This window comes from Vanessa atalanta, chromosome 10 (genome assembly GCF_905147765.1).
Source record: "Vanessa atalanta chromosome 10, ilVanAtal1.2, whole genome shotgun sequence".
NCBI lineage: Eukaryota > Metazoa > Arthropoda > Insecta > Lepidoptera > Nymphalidae > Vanessa > Vanessa atalanta.
The window spans coordinates 4,978,740-5,002,464 of NC_061880.1; the positions used below are offsets into that span (position 1 = coordinate 4,978,740).

The 23,725-nt window shown below is 31.1% G+C and overlaps 2 protein-coding genes across 3 annotated transcripts in view; both read left to right on the forward strand.

The window, feature by feature from the left end:
* The window catches only part of LOC125067064 (Kv channel-interacting protein 4-like), a 111,002-nt gene extending 88,642 nt beyond the window's left edge, over positions 1-22,360 (forward strand). Inside the window, exons 5-8 of the mRNA XM_047675443.1 lie at positions 12,978-13,172; positions 20,300-20,373; positions 20,719-20,931; positions 21,155-22,360. Of these exons, the coding sequence (XP_047531399.1) occupies positions 12,978-13,172; positions 20,300-20,373; positions 20,719-20,931; positions 21,155-21,265 (593 nt within the window). The 3' untranslated portion in view covers positions 21,266-22,360. The remainder of the gene's footprint in view (positions 1-12,977; positions 13,173-20,299; positions 20,374-20,718; positions 20,932-21,154) is intronic.
* Positions 17,766-19,883, forward strand: LOC125067027 (small ubiquitin-related modifier 3). Of its 2 annotated transcripts, XR_007119707.1 has the most exons (4): positions 17,766-17,948; positions 18,104-18,220; positions 19,332-19,576; positions 19,637-19,883. XR_007119707.1 is itself a non-coding variant. In XM_047675402.1 (3 exons), exons 1-3 carry the CDS (start codon positions 17,931-17,933, stop codon positions 19,467-19,469), a joined length of 273 nt encoding a protein of 90 aa, XP_047531358.1. In that variant the 5' UTR covers positions 17,766-17,930; the 3' UTR covers positions 19,470-19,883. The 2 variants fall into 2 exon arrangements, 1 of the variants encoding a protein (XP_047531358.1); XM_047675402.1 differs by having other exon boundaries at positions 19,332-19,883.
* Positions 22,361-23,725: the final 1,365 nt, after the last annotated feature.

Genomic DNA, 23,725 nt, shown 5'->3' on the forward strand with positions numbered 1-23,725 from the left:
TCATTTTCGCATAAGAAATAAATAAATATGTGATATATAATAATTTTGAAGTCACTTAATTTGGTTGTAATCGATTTTACAAATTTTGCCGATGCTACATCTAGGTTGTGTCTTACTATACCAAAACATTAAAAAAGCGAACCGAGTTTGTAAAACAAAATAAACGGTACGTCGATGCTGTGGGATTGCCACTCGCAAAAAACCTAAGTAATTTACGAATGTTTTTAGCATTGCCTATAGCTGCCAACCCACATGCACTTAAATAATTAAAAACAATTCGATTCTGTTATTTACGTAACAATGTGCACTTAAAATTTGAAGTGCGTTTATGATACCGATCTTTATTGTTTCACATTCTTCATTAGTATATTTATTGTAAGTCTATAAAATATGTTGGCAACTGCCCAAGTTTTTTTTTTAATTATTGTGTTAAGTATTATCTTATTTTATCATTGTCTGCATTGTAATTGCAAATTTTATTAAATCTTTTATACAATTTTAGCAGAATTTATCCTACATTCTTATTTCAATACCACACGTTTGTTAACAATTTTTTGCTATCCATAATCCATTTTTAATTGAAAACTTAATATAAGCGTATTAATGTTTATTTATTTATATAATAGTTAATCTTACCCAAATAATATGATATATAATTTAAAAGTGGGTTATAGTGGAAATATTTTGTGTTTATACGATGTCCTTAAGTATCTAAAGTCATTTAAAATAATTAAGGAATGAAGATAAAACTGTATTTTCGTGTTTTAGCTTCTTAGAAAATTTATTTTTATAATTTTCGTTTAATTTTGCTAACCTAATTTCGTATTAGTTTTTTAAGTATTAGCTGCTAGGTGGTAGAGAATGACGTGACGTCAAGCCCTCCTTCTTTTGCAGAAGATGTAAATAAATAAAATTGTTAACCAATCAATAAATATTACCAGATATTTTTTTTATATTAAAACAGCAAGTAAGGCATGCAATATAAAATTATTACAGGTCAAGCCGCCGTTTATAAGATAGATGGCGACAATATCTCACGGAAATAATTCCCTTTTCACACCTCAGAAGGGGCTCAATAACGTCATAACTCTTCACGGAATCTTTGGAAAGGGACGAATCGAATAGTTTTGGGATACCTGAAATATTTGCGCTCGCCTTTATTTGCACCTGAAAACAATTGAATAACATATTATCAGTGGCGTAGCTATCGTAGGGCCAGGTGGTGCAGTGCACCAGGGCCCCGGAGCTCAGGGGGCCCTCTAACCTAAGCTTTGAATAGAGATGATGTATGGATTTAGCCTACTAATGATAAGTTCAACTCGCTGTATCCTGTATCCTATTCTTATTCCTAGTTATAATTTTGAAGGGCAATATAAAGTTAAAGTGTGTTAAAGTGACTATTTTTTTTTTATAGAGTACAACACTTTAAATTAAAAAAAATATAAAAGCATCCAGCAAAGAGTAATAATATAATCTATTACACGAAGTAATATATGAATAAAATACTTTAAGTCACATAATAAATAAAGATGAGACTGATGACTGTAGATAAGTTAAATTTAAATGGGTATATTATTGATATTTTATTATTCGATAGTAACTGTATTTTTTAAATATATATATTTCCACTTAGATATATATTAGATGGTGGTAGGAATTTGTGCTAACTAGTCTACGTAGGTACCGTTCACTCGACATACACTCTGCCGCTAACAACAATATTGTATTGTCGTGTTCCGGCTTGGGAGTGCCAGACAATGTAATCACAGGCACGATAACATCTTAGTTTCCAAGTTTGGTGACGCATTGGCGATATAGACTATTTTCTTACAGCACTAATGTCTATAGGTGGTGTTGACCACTTACCATCAAGCTGCCTACTTGCCTTGAGAAATAATTAACATTAGTGGTACTGCGAGCTAATCTCTAGTCGCATGTTATTTTGTCTGATATCTGTAAAGCTTATTATTGTCCTAATTGAGTGCAATAAAGTTTTTTTATCTATCTATTTTCTAAAAAAAATTATCATCAATACACACAAAATTCAATCAACGTCACTTGCTTCTGCTGCTGAAAAGGAAACCGAATTTCGTTCGTCTAATACAATATTATAGTGCTCGTTCTGTTAACCAACATTACTCGAGAAATTAAAGATTGCTTCCATTGTAAGCATTAGAAATAACATTTAGTGAAAAGGTTGACCTTTATGTAGAAATGAACTTTATCTGACCGGATACAATCATAATTTAGCATTAGATCTAACATTTAACAAATAATTTATTGTAATTATATAATTTTTATAGACCTTTGTAGATTATATTTGTTATTTCGGGAAAATACATTTTAAAAACAATTTTTTTTTTGTTTTAGTGCATATTTCGAGTTGATGTTAACCTCCTTTTACACGTACATGAACAATATAACAATTAGCATTGATTGGCAAATATGTTCAATCCTATTATTTAACTTTTCAATATAAACTGAATTTCATTTTCTCACGAATGTGAATTTTTAATGTCAAAATTCACTAAAATGCATGCAATTCAAATGCTGACCACAGTCGATCCGCGGATGTGGTCTCGAAAATTGTTCAAAAAGTTCATTCTTTCCATGCTTCACTGAATAAATAATGATAATATAGTGCACTTTTACTATTTTATACTTCCAGTTTGATAAACCACACAAAAGACTGCGAGAATAACGTTCTCCCAAAACTGCACCGAAGTGGACAATGAAGTTAAAATTTTATAAGCCATTGCTTTATTTCCTTTGTTACGTGAAAAAGAGGCACTTTTACGCCTTAAATATCATTCATACGTTCGTATCGAAGCTTAATAATATCGGTTTATCCTAGTCAGTAACATTTATATAAAAAATATATTTTTTATTTATTTATTGGAGGTAAAATTGTAGAGTAAAATAATACACAAAATAATGACACGAGTCGGCAATAAAAAGCGCCTTGCAAAATCTTTTGTAGGCAAACCTTTAAAATTAGGATATGCGCAATCAAACGAGAGGTCCACCGAAGCAAAGGGAAGATTAATCGCGAAAGACTGCCTCCGAAATTCAATTTCGCCTAAAACCTCATATAGGATTATCGTTTCAATCGCGCCGACATACAATCCTGTGTCCAAGGCCTAGGTTTCACATGTTTTCCAGACTCACAATAAATTCGACATTTAAGAATAGAGTTTACAATGCTTTGATACGACTAAGGTATTTTTTCAAGAACTTTTAATATTTATTCCAATGTTTGCATGCAAGGTTATTAAAATACTATCAGCTCGAATTCAGAATGTAATTTTTTTTTATTTATAAATAGCCTATTTCAATAGCGTTATTGCCAAAAATTCTCAGTAACAGCCTATATCTGGTTGTTGGAAGTGTTTACACTCCCGTGCCTCGGAAAACACGTAAAGCCGTTCGGCCTGCGTCTGAACTTTTCCCAGTCGTGTCGGTTTGCCATACCATCGGATTCGGAATAGAGAGCGCACCTGTGTTTGCGCAAACACTTCTGCACTGTAATATGGCCTGCCTAGTTGGCTGGTCTCCCATGAGATTAGCCGAAATCGGCCGGACGACATCAATTCCAATCGAAGACGAAATGAAGATAAACAAACCTTACGTTTACGTATTATACGCGATTTGATAATTAATAGCTCAACTATATTATGCACTACTAACAGTTCTTGATTTACTATTTACCACTTAGTTATAAATTAAATAAATCAAAGGTTTTTTTTTTAGTAACTACCTATCTAGCTCATGTATATTTCTCTTATATAACTACATTTAATCAGCTACGAACGTAACCTTAAGGTTACGCAACCTCCACATATGAAAATACTCGACTATTATAAATTATGTAGATGTGTATATGTGCGAGGTCTGGTAGATGTTTGATTAAACATGAATGTTCCATGTATTAAGAATCTGCAAATCATGTTCTCGTTGATTTTTTTTTATCTTGCTGAAGAAACGCATATACGTGTTTCACCCATATGAAGTATATGTGAGAGTTGCCGCCGCCACCTGCTGGTAAGTAGTCACCATTACACATAGACATTAGCACTGTAAGAAATATTAACCATTCCTTTCTTTGCCAATGCGCCGCTATTGTTGGGAACTAAGATGTTAAGTCTCTTGTGTCTATAGTTTTCGGAATACTTAGAATAGCTATTTGGTGGTATAATATGTGATGATTTGATGGAACCTAGACGGGATTGCACAAAGCCCTGTCACACCTGTACACACTCCACTCTGTTCGGGAGCATCGCGGGACTTGCGCAATTTACATGACACTCCGACAGTTAGCCCACCGGCTAACCGTCGGCGGTGGTCGCGTATGTATAGGAAGGCCTTCCCTTTTATTGCGTCAACTTTTTGCACGTATATATGTGAAATACATTCCATTTTCCACTATGGGATTAATCAAAGAGGTAGAGACAACCTGATGAGTTAGAAAAAACAAACTATATTCGGTTTGTGTTTACTTTTGTCTTATTTTTTTACAATAAAAATTAAAAAAAATATATATTTTAATTATGAAGTATATTTATAAAAATATTATAGAAAAGTAAGTCATCGGAGATTACGAACTCCACTTCAATTTTACAAGCATTTTTTATTTGATAAGATAGGTACATATTCCAATACTGGAAATATAAATTTAATCGCATTAAAAACAATTTATTATATACAGTGAATCAGACGATAGTACACAGAGTTTCCAATTACAGACATAAGTGTAGGTGATAATAGCACTGACTTTATTCCTCGCGGTCTATACTTCCGTTCGAAGAGAACAGAATGCAATTTCCTGGCTTCCAACGCCTTGGCCACGACTTCGCTTGCGATATTGTTTCGGACTTGAAATTCGAGAAACAACGTTCAAAGGTTCAACATCATCAATAAAGTACTAATTTAAATTACTCATATAAATAATTTAAAACATTCACTAACATAAAAAATGAATTTACGTGCGAACGTGTACAAAGTTCTTGTGCACTTTGTCATTCAAAAATTATGTTTTAAACCTCCTTAATTTTACTAGAATATTACAAGAACCTTTTTTATTTAAAAAAAAAACCTTGATTTGAATTTATACATATTTTTAAGAAATAAATTTTGTTTCTTTATTTAATTTCTATAGTTCTTTGCCCATAATAGGCACGTCATTTAAACAAATTTCGAGGTTACTATGAATACTCGTTTAAATCTTGGCAAATTTAGTCTATAAAATATAATAGAAATAAAAAAATCAGTAGAATCACAATCCACTTGTAGACTTACTCATTTTGATTATTTATGAAATTCTAGTTATTAAATATTACTAAGAGCCGAGATGGCCCAGTGGTTAGAACGCGTGCATCTTAACCGATGATTTCGGGTTCAAACCCAGGCAGGCACCACTGAATTTTCATGTGCTTAATTTGTGTTTATAATTCATCTCGTGCTCGGCGGTGAAGGAAAACATCGTGAGGAAACCTGCATGTGTCTAATTTCAACGAAATTCTGCCACATGTGTATTCCGCCAACTCGCATTGGAGCAGCGTGGTGGAATATGCTCCAAACCTTCTCCTCAAAGGGAGAGGAGGCCTTTATCCCAGCAGTGGGACATTTACGGGCTGCTAATGCTAAAAAAAAAAAAAAATATTACTATGTACATGAGTTCTCTTTACAGCACGTCTACAAACATAACTTAATCACCTAAATTCTCATATTTCTATCAAGATAAGTACAACATTACAACAGCCTGTAATTTTCCCACTGCTGGGCTAAGGCTTCCTCTCCCTTTGAGGAGAAGGTCTGGAGCATATTTCACCACGCTGCTCCAATGCGGGTTGGTGAATACACATGTGGCAAAATTTCATTGAAATTAGACACATGCAGGTTTCCTCGCGATATTTTCCTTCGCCGTCTAGCACGAGATGAATTATAAACACAAATTAAGCATATGAAAATTCAGTGGTGTTTGCCTGGGCATGAACCGCAATCATCGGTTAAGATGCACGCGTTCTAACCACTAGGCCATCACGGCTCACAAGATCAATTATCCTTAAATATATACGATTTGTAGGTTAGTGTAGGTGTAGTATAATTATAAAGTAACTAGTTTTAAATTATGAATCTACTCTTCTAATAAAATTAAATCACCAACATCATCCCTTTTAAATATGCTAGGCCCAATTTTTTTATTCATATATTATTAATTCGTTTAGTAGAAAGTTGCGTGAGACTTATTATGGATAGATTAACAACTCCCATTCAAACGAACTACTAATCAGGAAACAGGTGTAGATTATTTCATACTACACATATAAGAAAGCCTTAGAAGATATTTTGCACTTTTGCCAGTTAGAGTGGCAATACTTGGACCGTAGGGGGCGGAAACTCGATCATTTTATGAAGAGCTCTTGTTCCAACTTTCCACTACCGTTGACCCGAGAGCTACATTGCCGCACGCAATGACCTAACTCTAAAGAAGGGTAATTTTACCGGTATATTAAGCACTTCACCTTACTCTTTGGTCCAACAACCAACAAACTCCAACTTATGTAACATATTTGATTTTTTATGTATATAAATAGCTTAAAATACTGGTATTATATATAACACATATATGTATAACTTTTTTTGAAATAACTAAAATCGTTTGATTTAGCTCTATTATGTCATGAGTTTATTCTATCTTCTACGGTTTCAGGCATAATTAAATAACAGTACCTATTAATTTATTTATCTTCAATCTTACTTAAAATACGAAACCTTACATATGGTAATGATAAAATAAACAAAACAACATTTCAACTTTCATAATTTCTTCAGTTTTATACATTTCAAATTGAGTTAGTAAAATATAATCGGAAATCAATATTAGCAAAGTGGTCAATAAATTACAACACTCCAAATTTTATAAGCCAAAGTTGGCAACGATTGCGAACACCTGACTACTTGCGGATTTATGGATTTGTTATTTGTTACAAGCGGTTTTTTTCGACTATTCAAACAGCCCTGATCCATAATGAGACGCAGTGCGGGTAGTACTTAAGAACGTTTTCTGAATACCTAATTTTATAAAATGTAATAATATGTATAAAGAAACTTTGTGATAAGGAATATATAAAATAATAGCCTAATATGTATAATGCGATAGACGTGTCTAACGCTTTACAGCATATTTTTCACTATAAGCTTATCTTGAGCGTAACTTGTTATAGTAAAGCCATATTTATTATTATTTTCAAAGAAAGTGGTTATAATACGCAGCAACCCAGTTTATTCATTTAAATGCCTCCCCAGCTTGCGTGTAATCCATCTTCAACCCTGTAAATCAGTTAGTGTGACATTCATAGCATGTAAAGTATGAAACGCCCGGTTGATATTCATGAGCGCGCGGCACTCCACGCACGTGCCAAGCTTCAACTGCAAACTGTCTCGGTATCTCTGGCCGTATGAATAAACGATTTTGAATGCTTAATTTGACATATTCCTTTAAATAAATAGATTATAGATTACTCGAAAACCGAAGTTATAAAATTTGAAATTTAGGTTTTAAATAGCGGAAAAGTAACAATATTAACCTAGTTTAAAAACACACGCGCACAAGCGAATTATGTTTATACAGTTTAACCATAGAATACATACATAATAGTCGATCTCGGGGCGCTATTGTTTAACACAATCAGAATCATAACACACACAATCAACATTGCCAGTATTCAAGCATATCATGCATGTGTGTATCAAAAGAAATATGCCTGACATTTACACAATAATGGCGAGTCACGTTTCTCCTCTCTAATTAAAAGAGGACTCTTGTGTGTGTCACAAAAGCAGAAATGAAAGCCCTTGGTTTTTTGCTTTCTAACTAGCTTCCCAGTTATCAGAGTTTGCTTATAAAACGAATATATGTAGTTGACTGATATTAAATACGATTTCCGGGAGGTTAGAAATGTTGAAAGGATTATTGTTGTTGTCGTTGTTTGCTTACTCTAGAAGCATTATGTAAATATTTAAAAGCTATTTACACTTTTATAATAATAAATAACTTTTGATATATTTATTTACACAAACCTTATTATTTTCCATTTGTTATAACCTCAACTTTTAGTAAACAAGCTTTTATTTAATCCATATTAATCAAATTTGTACCACATCATCAAAATTAAAACTTTGTGCACAATTTTAGTTCAATCGTTTAGAATTTTGGTTGGTAGGCTTAAAATTAGAAGCAAGTTCGGATAAATAATAAATGTAAATAATAATATATGAGGCATAATGAAGTAAGATTAAGCATATTTAATAACTGTCAAGTTAAGCATATTTAATTAATTTAATATTCCAAATATTTAACAGACCATTAGGAATATGTATATAGCTTAACCCTTGTTAGTTGATTTGTTGCAATTATATCTAATACTCAAAATTATTATATATTTAAGGACCGCTTTCATATACGGGGGTAGCTTAGTCCAGTAGTGGGACATTTCAAGCTATTTACACTTAGCCTTGCGTTAATTTTCTCAATCATTTTTGGTGGCGACAAACCAACATACCAACATAAGCATTTCCTCGGAGGCTTGGTGTCATGCAATTGGGGGTAAAAATCTGCCATTTGGCAGTATTATGAAATTCATTTTGAGAATCTTATGCTCTATAAAAATCTTTTAACGAGAAAAGGATAAGCTCTTTATTTCATTATTTATTACGTATTCACCTCTACTCATCCGAAATACACGTTGTCAGGGGTACTGAAAAGGATCAGGGTATCTAACACCTGCACCCTAAACTCTCACACACAGGGGCAACGATGCGAGTGGAAAATACTTTTGAATAAAAATATGTATATATATGCTGTTCTCAATCGTGTAATAAGATATAATAAGATGTGGTCAACAGGCCCACTAGAGACAACGTTTCTAAAATAAAACAATGATTAATTTAATCAAATTAAAATACTAACATTACCAAATCACGATAGACGTATAAAATTGACATTTATAAATTACTATTTTAAAAATGACATCTACAATAGCTATTCGTTATTTGTGTCGATGTGTTTTCCTCCATTGACGCGTAAAAAATCAGTTTATTTTTTATACAAAATGTATATTTGTATAAATACTATCTTAATAAATGCAGATACCTATTAAATATCTTCTCAGTGAAACGCCACACTAAGGCCTTTATCCTCCATCTACATCAATGACTTTTAGAACAGAGGCGTCATTGAATTAAGTTTATCGTAATAGCAATTTCGATAAAATTAAATTTGCAGTGCTTTAAACGTCATGTAAAACGTTTCGGTTCCTATAAATTATCCAATTTGAAATCGGAGTGTCCTGTATACACTCATTTAATATTCTAATCAGGGTCATGCCTGCCAGCGTTCTGCCTAATTTAAATGGCTTGCTTTGGACATTTCGAAGCTTTACTTCTAATTTACCTTTTGTTTTAATAAAACAACTCAATTTTAAGCATTTATTTGTACGAATACATTTGTATTATATAGGCAAGTATACTAACTGATACTTTGGATACATTAAGTCCTCTGATATATAGAGCATTGCATACATCATATAATAGATTATTTCATAAAGTAGTCAATCTCAAAATGATCATTCAATTCATTATAATTATTCGAAAAAATACGTATTTATAAATATGCGTATATTATTTAAACAATGTTTATTAATTAAATTATCTTCCTAAAGTTCAACATCAAAAGTAAAATTCAAATTGTTCTCACTGTAATTTGGCACACAATTCAGACATTCTGAAACCTTGCGAACAATTTTAATTTCGTGCCTCGAGGTGCCATTAAACAGGTGGTTTCTTTGCCTCGAGAAAGCAGTAAATTTTATCTTATCGGCTTAATTATTTCGAAAAAGGAGTAGAAGACTAATTCGGAATCCGCCAAAGGACATTTGAAACTGCAATTGCTGACAACATTTGTTCACAGATAAAACCAGTAATAACTTTACGTGTGTCGTAATATAATTAAAAATATTTGCATACTATTTAAAAACAAAATTAAGGTTTGTCGTTTAGGTTTAGTGTATACATAATCAGACATGTTATTCAAAAACGTTTCATAAGTTTCGAAGTAGGATATATGTGACGTGTGGAGGGTTTAACGGCTAATAACTCATAAACTATCGTTTTAAAATCCAAGTAGACAAGATTGTTGGCTATTTGTCGACAAAAATTGACTTTTTAATTTAACAATTTGTCACAGATGTTATAAAATAATGCAATTGTATGTATTACCCGTATTTTTAACTGACGAATTAAATTATGACTAATAGCATATGACAAAATGCTTTTCCCGTTTTATATATAATAGTATAGTAAATTTATTAGAATAGTTAATATAAAATTCGCATGTCCATGTCCGAATTATTTTTCTTTTGATTATTTTATGTATAAATTATATTTTTAGTATGGCATGTTTTTATTATTCCACTGGATTTTTCGTGTGTAATATTTTCCTTTTAGTGAGATCTTAGAAACTTATATTCCTAGTCCAGTCAATTTTACTAAACGCTTCCCTGAGGAACTTTGTCATAATAAGTGGTCGTCTGAATCGAAGATCGAAGACCCAACTCGTAAGAGCTCACGTAAAGTGAACTAAGTAATATTACGTATATTATAGTTTTTTTTTTGGAATCAAATAATATTAGTAAAAAGTACTGTGCGTTATAACAGTTTTTATTACTAATTACATTGTACCACTATCACCAGCAACTATAATTTACTTGCAATTTAAAAAATGCAAGAAAATTACAATACCACTTCCTGCCAGAGAAAACAAAGTGAAGATAGTGTAAAACCTAAGATCTTGTAAGAAGCCACTATTCAACGTCAAAAGCAGACTGCGCTCAGCAATCATCTGCAGCAAAAACGCTCAACCGAGAGAGCTTAGCAATTAATAAAGCAACTAATTTTCCTAATCCAGCTTTATGCATTGAACTGCAAATTCGTTTTGATATATAGAATAGATTAATTCTTGTATTAAAACCTGCCACAAGAACAAAATAAAGAAATATATATGTTAACAGAATAATTAAATGTATGTAGCACACAATTACTGTAAAAACTCTTTTTATCTTCCATATTTGTAAAATAAAAATTGTTTTGTCTTATGAATTTACCTTGAAGATACTATAATTACAACTTACAAGCGATTTATTTTAAAGAAATAATGTTCGTCGACGCAATATATATATAAGCCATTACGAAGTAAATCTTTGTCGCAGTTTCTCAGAAAACAGCGAAGTAATATGAAAAGTTTCAGTTCAAAAGTTGCTTTGCAAAGTCATTCTTATTAACTTGCTTTCTAGTAGCGCTGTTTTCCACAAGTCTTACTATCTTTACATTTGTTAATAAGTTAAGTGAAATTAATTACATACATTCACTGAAGTCAGTTATTTTTTAAATATTCATTAACTAACTAAAATAGTACAATAAACTGTATTCCGGTTATAAGAGGTCAATTACTCCCGAATATTACAATGATCTTGTTATAAAATCATATTATAAGTTAATTAATTTATAGTTTATTTTCCATAAAGTATTCATTCAAGCGTACGCCTATTGAAGATATAATAAATAACTTTATAATTAACTATTTTACCAACATTTTGAGGACTACTGAAAATATAAACTAACAGCGATAACGGCTAGGTTGATAGATACCTAAAGATCACGATCTGACCTTATTGTTCGGCTTTCATTGTGAACACAAAGCCTCAGCTCTTTGTCGATAAAGCACGAAACTCAAAAGGATACAAGAAAGGCTTTCATCTTAACCACTCTGCAGAGTAGGCGCTTCCAAAGCGCTGCTAATAATAATAGTGTCATTAGCCTCAAAACCCATGGTATAAAAGTAAGTGTGAATATCGCGGTAAATTAATTCACATTTCGACTAATGCGTCATAAAGATAACGGTTACATTAAATGATTATTACCGTAACGATTTGCTATATGACTCCTTTATTGCCGACTTTATACTGGAGCACTGATATTTCTCCCTCAATATGAACAAATAATATTCTTCAATCCTCAGACTCTTCAGTACGTTTATGAAAACATTTTATCGCTTATGATTATTACTATTACCGACCCTTACCAATTATAGCTGTTTATAAAAATTCTTTATCACAGCAGTCAATTAAAATGTATGAGCAATGATTTATTTATTGATTCTTTATTGCACTCCAATAACCAAAACAAATGTAGCCGGCACAGGATATGAAACATCGAAATTTATTGATATTGAAATAATTTAAAATTTGATAAAACTAATTAATATACATACAGTAAAATAAATATAATATAGGTAGTATACGCGCCACACATACGAGGGAGTAAGGAGCGGCAGTGAAGAGGGGACGGCATTAGAGAGCGTCATGTCATTTGCCATCACGCCATACCAGTCGTTCTTACACCCAAAGCACGCGAACAAATGTTTCACATCAAAAAACGTATTAACGTTACATAGGTAATATTCGTCAGTGGAATAACTCAAATGGCAGACCCATTTGAGTTATTAGTTCCACTGTTGAATGGAAAAGACTATTTAACATGCTCTTTTTTACATTACATACATACATACCTTAGCAGCCTGTAAATTTCTCACTGCTAGGCTAAGGCCTCCTCTCCCTTTGAGGAGAAAGTTTGGAGCATATTCCACCACGCTGTTCCAATGTGGATTGGTGGAATACACATGTGGCAGAAATTTGACACATGCAGGTTTCCTCACGATGTTTTCCTTCACAACCGAGCACGAGATGAATTATAAACACAAATTAAGCACATGAAAATTCAGTGGTACTTGCCTGGGTTTGAACCCGACATCATCGGTTAAGATGCTCGCGTTCTAACCACTGGGCCATCTTGGCTCTCTTTTTATCTCTCTTCTTAAATTGCTTACATAAAAAAAAATAACTGTAAGTTTTAATTCATTTTAGATTCAGAGCTCGAGGAGTTGGGTGAGCAACTGCCTCGGTACCGCCCGGACTCGATCGCAGCATTGCGTCGAGCCACGCGCTTCACAGAACCGGAGCTGAAGAGATTGTACCGAGGTTTCAAGGCAGAATGTCCGACGGGCGTAGTGAAGGAAGAAACTTTCAAGCTCATATACTCGCAATTTTTCCCACAAGGAGGTAAGGAATTTCAATTAAATATGACCGGCTATACGCTACGAGAGTTATTTTTTTTTAAATCTTTTTGTAAGCGTTTTTTATAACAAACGAAAGTAAATAAATTACGGAAGATACAGAAGATTTTTCTAATTCCGGATTCTTAAAAAAAAGGAGATATTTAATACGTTATTTAAATATTTATAAAAGGCAAAATTATATCTATTCCATACATTTTCTTAAAACGAAGGCTTAATGGTTTAATATTTACAGGCTGTTGTTGATAGCTTGTTTGGTTGTCGAGATATCGATGGTTGTTTTAAATAGTGATTTTTTTAGTGCTGCAACTATCTGAAAATACCTTAGGAAAAAACCCACCTTTCTACATTATGTTTTCAAATTAATAAAGTGATACGGAAATTTAGGTGTCTTTTATTACCCTTTCAAGATTATTAAGCCAATCAAAAAAAATACAATCTTATTTTATAGTAAGATTAAATAAGGTAAGTAAACTATTTTATTAATGTTGTTTAATGTTTTATTAAGTCAATTTATTATCATTGTCAGGAAGCTACGTCACTACGGCATTAAGTTGGTATAAATGGTAAGAGATCTCCCGGAGCTCCAGTAAATATGAGGATCCCTCAGGCATCCATTCTTGGTCCTCTTCTATTCAACATGTGCATTAATAACAGGCCACGTCTGTTCAGAAACAAACATGAGATTCTATATTATTTGTCGAAGATATGTCGTTTCGTTTTCCTCGTTTTAGAACAAAAGGGTGACAATTGTTACATGGCGAGTTGACCAATGTTTTCATATAGTCCATTGATTTAATGTCAATAATCTACTTCTAAATAACAAAAAAAACTGAATATATTAAATTCACTAAACTGTATCAATTTAAGAATAATATGTTAAAATAAGTTCTTCACCAATTTCACACTACTGGTATTTAATACTACTACTTCCATAAATGATTGTTGAACTAGTGACTAGATATATAGCCAGAGATTCGGAGTTTTCTAAAAATCATTCAATAACATCCCGGAGTCTCAAAGTTGAAAGTGTGTACATTGCCATGCCTCGAAAAGAACGTACAGTCATTGGTCCTGTGCCTAAAGTCTTTCCAATCGTATCGAATTTGGCGTCCCATCGGATTATGAGAATGAGGGAATAGAGAGAACACCTGTGTTTGCGCATACACTCGTGCACGAACGACATGTTATAATGTCGTTCGTAATTGTCTAGTCTCCCTTGAGATTAGACGGCGCGGCCGAGATCGGTCAGGACGACATCAACACTTCCACAATAGTACATCACTCCATCTACACAAAAATAAAATTATGTTGGGACTATCAGTTATTACCGTTTTGCAGAATAAATATTATATGTTCATATATGCCTATTATATGAAAGCATGCCTCGTAATAATGTATCAAATGTTTTTTTTTTCGAACACGTGAATAATTTTGAGGAAAACATTTATCTTTATATGTAAATCTTTTAGCATATAGGTACACATAAAAAAAACTTACTAAAAGTATACAAATTTTCAAATACCATGCTTTGATTTGATCAAACTAATATAAAGCTCTAGAGAATGAGAAAAGCATATACCGGGTATTAAAAATTAATACATATTTAAACCTATTACACTTTGAACACGAAAAACGCATCACATAATTATATAATGCTATCAAGTTAAGTGTTTGGGTGCGGGCACTTTGGATCGCCCAATATTCTGTATGCCTACTTGTGTGTTTAGGACGTGAATATTATGAAATAAAATTTAATGCTATTTACTAGTTTAATATGTGCCTATAACTTCATGTGTGTGTGTAAATATCTATTATACTCGAACCCACTATTATATATTTTAATACAATTAATGTAAAGTATATTGTATATGCAAGTAAAACCGTCAGCAGACCTGGCTATAATTATGAAATGAATGAATGAATATTTTATACAAAACGCACCGCAACTTCTGGTATATTTTTATGCTAATTGGTTTATTAGTTTTTTTTTTTCACTTAAGAAACACTAAAAACGACTTCATTATCAAACTTAAAGTTATTAATGAATTCTATTCCTAAATAAATATAATTCATAAGATTAAAATAAAGCGAGTAATCATTTTCGCTTCTCTAAACACTATGGATCCTTTCCGAATTTTTAAAAGATAAATATAACATTCTCAGTAGACGTTTTTCTGGAAATCCATTTCATAAAGTAGACGTACCTAGACTGGAGCGAGGGACTTTCAAGTTGTGCTCAAATGGCTCAAGTGTCTGTTACTACACCCGCTTTGAAAATGTGGCTTCACTGCGATATCACAATTTCTTTCTTCAACATTTCAAGCCAGTGCATTTGAATAGACAAATATTTGAACATTCTGAAATGCTCAAAATTTTATTTAAGGTTTTATCTATTGAGTTGTAATAATATAGCAAATTTAGTTAAAATATGTTTTTGTATAAGTACTGTATTCAATGCTTATTGCATACACATAGAAATAATATATTTCATTTTATGGTATTTAACATTATATATGTGGAATATGTAAGTAGAATTCGAAAATCAAATCACGTATACCGATTCAATTCAAACAATATATGTGGGACGGTTGTGATAATTCCTCGCTTCGCCTGTTATCGGTTAGAACTGGCCACAAATTCCCGATTCACGACATACGGCCTCTATTGCTAACCCAGCAAATATAACAATCATTGCCTAGTACCTTTCAAAAAAAAAAGCTAAGTTTCACATCTTACTGGTAAAAAATTAACAGCGAATAGGCTTAAAAATATAGTATGTATGTTCAAAACTTTAAAAGTTATTATAACATATTAAAATATTTAAATGTTATTATAATAACCCAGTACCAAATGTTGAATATCAATAAATTATAAAGATTAATATACCCTATATTTCTTCTTTTCATTAATCTAATACCTAGTATATATTTTTTAAATTAACTTCATTATTTTGAAATTATAAGTGCATATGTTTTAGTTTTGCATGTGCGATTTGTTATGTGTTTCTTGTCTTGAGATAATTAATTGCCTTGACTAAGATCGAGGCATTGCAAAAAACTCTTTAAAAAAAAAACACATTTACATTACAAAATTTTTGTTCTAAAGAAATTATCATGAAAATTATAGCAAAATACAATTTCTTAAAAAAACATCAAATTGGATATTAATAAATTTCTGATAGCAGATTTTTTAGTTTATTTCTTAAGTTCCGACTCGCGACTAACCTAATAATGAAATAGAATGGTCCTCAACTAACTAATATAAAGAAAAACTTAAAGAAAGAAAATCTTTCATATAAATTTAAACAAACTTACACAAAAACATTTATTTGACAAATTTGGTGTAAAAAATTTCAATGTATTAGAATATAAAAAAATGTCATAATTTACTGTAAATAATGTATTAGAAAAAAATCGAAACCGTTGAGTCAAAACTGTAACTAGTAACAATGTATTGAATCTATTCTGCACACGTTCTCTCGGTCAAATACGGTATCTTACTTAGTCAGCACTTGATATTCAACGCTTTCGCAAACTTTCGGGTTTTGTAACCCTAACTTTGTCAAGCATACAATAACTATTTTTAGTATATAGTAATTCTTGGCCAACAGAAAATTAAAATAGTGATAAGTCAAAAAAAAACAATAATTTTAATCTAACAGATATATCAGAAAAGCTGCAATGTTGAACAATCATAACAAACTACAATTATAATACTTTTCAGAAATTGGTCTAAAATGACTTTAGCATTTTAGCACCTTTGTATCATTTTCGTATACAAAATTGCACTTAAAATGCAATATGCATAAAAATATATGTATATTAAATATAACATCTTTGCAAAAAATATGCCATTAATAGCTATTTGTACTACGTTTAATAAATAAGAAGACTCAAAAATAAGAAAATTATCAAATGAGCGCAGTTCATCATATAATTTATTTAAATGAGAAATGTGGTTAATTAAATTAAAAATAGGCCACATTTTTTTAATTATGATCTTCCACTTGATTAAAATTTTCTTTATCGTTTAAGATACGTATGTTTATGTAAAACGTATATAACTTATCGATCCCATTTAAAATGTTTCTAAAAAATTACGTTTGATTAATCGTACTCCAAGAACAACCCTTATCATTTCCGGCAAAAATTACGATAAATAAACAGCCCTATGGCTTCACACTATTTATTGCATTCAAATAAAATGTTGGCAGTACTGTACAAAAAAGGAAGTCAAGAGACTGTTATTATAAAGAAAACAATTAAATGATTTTATACTAATAAACGCTACATCTATATTATCATTACCTTTAGTTAAAAATAGATTTTATATATTACAAAATAATTATACACATCCCGATAGTTTCGATTGTATCATTTCTCTATAGAAACAAAAGCTATTTAACGGAACTACGCAGTTACGAATGTGAAATACCTAAATATTGTGTTAATAGATTATTTGTGTAAAAGATAAGACCAAATTGAAACAAAATTGTTTTTTCATGGAATCTGTGATATTAAATTGATTTGAGTGACATTCAGTGCGCAGAAGCGCGCCATTATGCCGAACTGCGCATATGTTGGCAGCATTGACTGTTTCCTCCAAGCCACTCCACCGGACGCCATTACCACGCCACCGGATCACAAATCTGTCACAGTGTAGTTTTGTGTGGTTCTTCGATAATTCATTTTAATTCTCTATTATTCGTGTTTATAGAAAACAATAAATATAAAATCTCAAGATGTCGGATGAAAAAAAGGTACATAATATACCGTATTGTCAGTTATAGAACATTATTAAATTTGAGCCTACAGACATGGCGTTCTTAGTGCAATGTGGTTATTTGTTCATTATTAAATATTGTGATTATGTGTAAATCTTCATATACGTGACGTATAAATATTTTATTTCCAGGGTGAAAGCGAACATATCAACTTAAAAGTACTAGGACAGGATAATGCCATTGTCCAATTCAAAATAAAGAAACACACACCTCTCAGAAAATTGATGAATGCCTACTGTGATAGAGCGGTTAGTATCTTATGCATAGAGTTGAAACTTTATATTAAGAATAGTGCTCATAATTTTCATTAAAACTAAAAGAAAATCTATAGGATCCATTCAATATGCTTCAGTATGGAAGTAACGTACCGGCATATTTTACACAAAATGGGACATCTCCAATATCGATCGCCCTGTGATTCCCGGAACTAATGAATTATCAAATTCTTCAGTCCGAATATTATACTGAATAAAATATTTAACACCTTTTTTTGTGACTACAAATAGTGTTATTTATATATTTATTACTCATATATCAGTGAATATATTATTTTAAAATTGTTACAAAATTTATCTATCTAACTTATCATTAAAACAAATGAGATACATGTGACATTCATATTTATTGAGGCAGGTTATAAATTCCTATAGAAAATAGCGAACATTAATGTTTATATACAGTATAAAAATTTATATATTTATATTACAGTATTAAGTATGTGGAATAAGGAATTTCACACCACATGTTTTATAATAACAATTACATGGAGAGGCTGTACGTCTCAGAAAATTTATTTAAAAAAATGTGTCTATAGTAAATTCAAGTAGGCTCATAAAAGCATTTGAATCGTCATGTTACAGTGTTGTATTAAATGTAAAGCTAATAGTAGTATTCTCTGAAATTATAAATAACAATGTAATGCGGCATTCATTTACCATCTATTTATAAATACATGTTTTTCCTAATATTTACTACAATTAGTAAATAGTGATCTGTTACTAGATTGCCCCTGTAGGTGTTATAACTGTATATTGCAGTTTACTTTGTTAGATAGCACCCAACTAAAACAACCTTAATAATAGCAACATTTAGGACAAATGTTTTATATAAAGTTTATGTTTTTACTAACTACGAGCTGCTACTGCTACATTACAATTATTTTTTTTATTATGATACAATTTGTAAAATGTTCTTATTTCATAATTAATAGATGTTACTTCCATAGTCCACCATAGGAATAATGACCATCTTGCATAGTAATAATTTTCATTTAAGATTATTATACTTTTGCAGGAGATTAGGCATTAATTTCTATATACTACAAACAACACATGAGAATAACCTTTATATTTCCTTCAGGGTCTATCAATGCAAGTAGTCAGATTCAGATTTGACGGACAACCAATCAATGAAAATGACACACCTACATCACTGGAGATGGAAGAAGGTGACACAATAGAGGTGTACCAGCAGCAGACGGGAGGGGCTTTAGTGTAAATTATAACTTAAGGAACTGTCCATATGTGCGAAGATCGCCACAGTGTGCCCATCTCAAAACTTAACATTAAGTTAATTTTAATACCAACATTTGTATGATTATTAAAAAAATTGTCAAATTTCCGAGACATAATTTCCTTGCAGATTTTCCTTTACATTATGTCTCGGAAATTTCATAGTAATTAAGACGGATTTTTGAGGTAAACCAAATGTTCTAGGTAACTTCAACAATTATTCCATTGTGATAATTTTTAGTTGACATGTCTAGAATCAGCCAGTATTTTAAATGCTGAAGCACTAAGGCATTTTCATGTTTCTATGTGGTTAACTGTAATTTATTGGACTTGTGTCCATTCCAAATGTCAGATCTATAACCGCTGATGTACCTATCTGGAATAAAGTAAATGTAATAATTTTATGTGTATTATTATTTTGTATTTCAATGTTTGTCTATGCTTTCCTTATCCTATCTCGTTTATATTTCTATGTAGCTATGCCCAGATTGAATTCAATAAATGACGTCATTTCTATAAATAAACATTTCACAATAATATGCAATTATTATTTCTACACATTATCTTTATATAACTTTATATTGCTGTCATTTAGTTCGCTTACTTTTAATACTAAATAGTTTAGTAATACATTTAAAAAAATCAATAAATTTTCAAAAATACTATCTTCCTATTCCATCTTATGATTTTATTTAAAAGCAAAATATTTATACTAACGAAAATAAAGTTTCCTAAAATATTATAATAGTTATTCATATCCTTATAAATTACTCTGTAACGATATATAATAATAAAAAATATATTCTATATTTTCAGCCAACACTGCACAATATGCCCACTTTGTTTTTAATACACTGGACCAAGATCGAAGTGGGTTGTTAAGTTTTGAGGTAATTTACTATTTAAATTTAATAATAGCTTAAGATCACAATCTTGTATGATTTTTTAAGATCTTATCACTTAAACACAGTAAAATATATTTTTAAGTAAAAGAAAAATAAGCATTAAAATAATTATATATTGTTCTTAACAATGCTCGAATGTTAGCAACGGATAAACGATCAACAATGTAACAAAACAATTTTTCCTAGGTGGCATTACTATATATCAAAGTGGACAGTTATATTCAAACGAGAATACAACAACTTTCTAAAACCAATTCAAGGCTTTTGTTTAACAGAAAAAAACGGTTACTATTAATATGTTATATTTTTGATACAAATAACATTTTACAGGAGTTCGTAACTGGCCTGTCCATTCTTTCAAGAGGAACATTAGAAGAGAAATTGCGATGGACGTTCTCACTGTATGATATAAATGGCGATGGATATATCACGAAGGAAGAAATGACTGAAATTGTAAATGCAATTTACGACCTCATGGGTAAAATCGTAGAACCTATGATTGATGACGAAGTTGTGCGAGAAAAAGTCGAGAGACTATTCCAGGTGGGGTAAAGGTTCTTGCTTCTGCTCTTAATGTCTCCATTTTGACTAGCGATGTTTATAATTTGCTTCATAAAGAATACTAATTGAGTCAGTAATCATACATAGAAAATATTCAATCATTTACTTTAATTATTTGGTGATACGTACTTAATAAACAATAGCACATCACATATCGAGGTTCATTATTGTAATTGTTTCTCTAAATCTATGAAATGTTGTTTAGAAAATGGATTTGAACCGCGACGGCGTGTTGACTATGGACGAGTTCCTGGACTGCTGCCTGCGAGACGAAGACATCACGCGCTCCATGGGCGTGTTCGACAGCAACTTCTGACGCGCCGCGGTCGCGCGCCGGCACTAGCGCGCTCGCACACGCGCCTCGGCCGCGGTCGTGTAGCGTGGGAAGGGTACAGGCAAAAAAACAAGGATTGTGAATTTCAAAGACTTACTCTAAACTTACTCGTTGACAGCTAATAATTATAATACTAATTTTTCTATTTAAAAAGTAGGTATATATTAAAATAATAGTAATCAATAATTGTATAAATATCATTATTACATCCCTGGTGAATTTAAATATTCTTGGTTGATTAGTCGGTTAAATTCATTACGTGTTTTCTCTTTTCAGAGAACAGTATCCTTATTTGTTTTTGAAGAAAATAAGTCATCGAGATTGAAAATGCTATAATAACTAATAGTGACGCCATTATTCAAACTAAAGAGACATTGCCGGTTTCTTGCCTGTACCCTTCGTTTGTCAAATACTACGAATCTCTAATGAAATAGAGTCAAAAATCTGCCCTTTGATTATATATCGAAGGAACGCGCTTTACTGGAATTCAATTTTTAAACTTTCGAATTATTACGAGATAATTATAGATAAATGTTTCTAAAGGTGTGAATCCGACGACATTGCTGCTTGACTCGTTACAATTATTGTTACTTGTTAGACTTTGTAAAAGGAAGGGTTCGCCTTTAATTACATAAAAAATAGTAATAGTAGTCACGAGTATGGAAAGATAAATGGGAAACAATAAAATCGATATTTTTAATTAGCCTTATAGAAATAAAAGCAAAATTCGAGCTCGGAGAACTGTAAATCTTAAAATTTTCTATATCGTAGTTTAACATTATAAATGTCTTCTCCTATAGATATCTATTTTCACTAGATCCCTATTACAAATTAATTAATAGAGAAATCGATGGAAAGAATATTAATATACTTATGCCTGTCTAGTATCTACAAGTACGTTTTCTATCTCTTTCGTGTAAATGTTGAAACAATAAGATTAGAGTGAAGGAAACTATACTTTTAGTTCAATAATATTTTATACAATTAAGTGTCCATAATGAATGTGTAGGAATGCCATCAACTAAGTCAATGGCTGTGTAAATCGTAGATATGTCTGTAATAAATCGTGTAGATAGATATGAGAGTGTTTATCTCTACTTATATTTAAAAATATCCATCTTTTCCTGAAAAATACTTACGAATCCTAATTTTCCCCGTTGATAATTATTTTGATCAAACTTGAGTCAAGCTTTTTACCCTTCTTTTAATTATTCCGGCCATTTTTAATAGTTTTAGAATAATAATTCTATGACAATGTAATAATAATATAGCGTTTACTCAATTTTATTTAGCATAGGTGTCTTACTTGGAATACAATAATTTCTACATGTTATTTTGTTCCCTTTTAGTATTTTTTCAACAAAACGTGGACTGATAGATAGCAACCTTATAATAACAAATTGTTTTGCCGCTGTTTACTAATAAATACAAAGTTTATGGAAAGAACAAAATAATCAACAAGTCTATTTCACTCCTCCTTTTAATTTCACAAATGAATAAAATAAATAATTTTATTGTTAACTTTCACTTAATAAAACCATCTTCTAAACATATCTCAAATAGTAAAGTAACACTAAACACCAAAATAGCAAAATTACGTAAATAAAAGTTGTTTGTGTTTAATAAAAGATAATGTAGGATTAATTGAGGCAAGATCGATAATGGATGAGATCGTATAGATCATAATTTCGGACTGATTCGATTACTTTGTCTGTTGTTCTCTAATCAATAGAAGTAGTACTTATATAGTCTGGAGATCAAAATCAATAAATAGGTACACGAATTTACTGCAGATTCGTTACGATCTTAGTCCAGTGCTGATCCCATTTTACCCTACACAAATTTATCTTTTATTACACTTAAATAACTTATCTATAAACTATATTAATATAGATACACCTGTTGACTAAATCAGTCATTTATTTTTATTTATACTTACTTTTAATATACTCAAAATTGTAATAGACCTTGATTAGAAATTTAGAAATGAATTACCTATATGGTTAAAAAAATATCTATTTCTTACAAGTTTTAATAAAAACACTGCCACTACATTAATAATTTTAAAAAAAATGCTAGGCCTGGAAATAAATTGGCATTTTTATCAGCGGATAAGAAAAAATGCGCATTCTATATTTATTATAAACAGTAAAATACAAATTCTTAACTTAAATAAAAAACAGGTTAATAGAAGCAAAAAACTGACTGGCTGATGACCACTTTTTATATATTGTTCTCTAGTCAATGGAAGCAATTTTATTAGCTTGTATTGCCGACAGAACAAAATCAGTAAAAGGTGCTCGAATCAGTCGGAATATCAAATGGTAAAATGAGCCAACGCACTATACTCTTATTTAAGGTTTGTGTCAAGTGTGGAAGTGTTATTTGCTTGTATCATACAAATGAAATTAAAGTCGAATTATAGCCACTGTACAAGCGTTG

Excerpts from the sequence above, each read along its gene's own strand:
- LOC125067027 (XM_047675402.1), top strand. Across the intron at positions 18,221-19,331 it reads ATGCCTACTGTGATAGAGCG|GGTCTATCAATGCAAGTAGT; the intron begins GTTAGTATCTTA and ends TATTTCCTTCAG.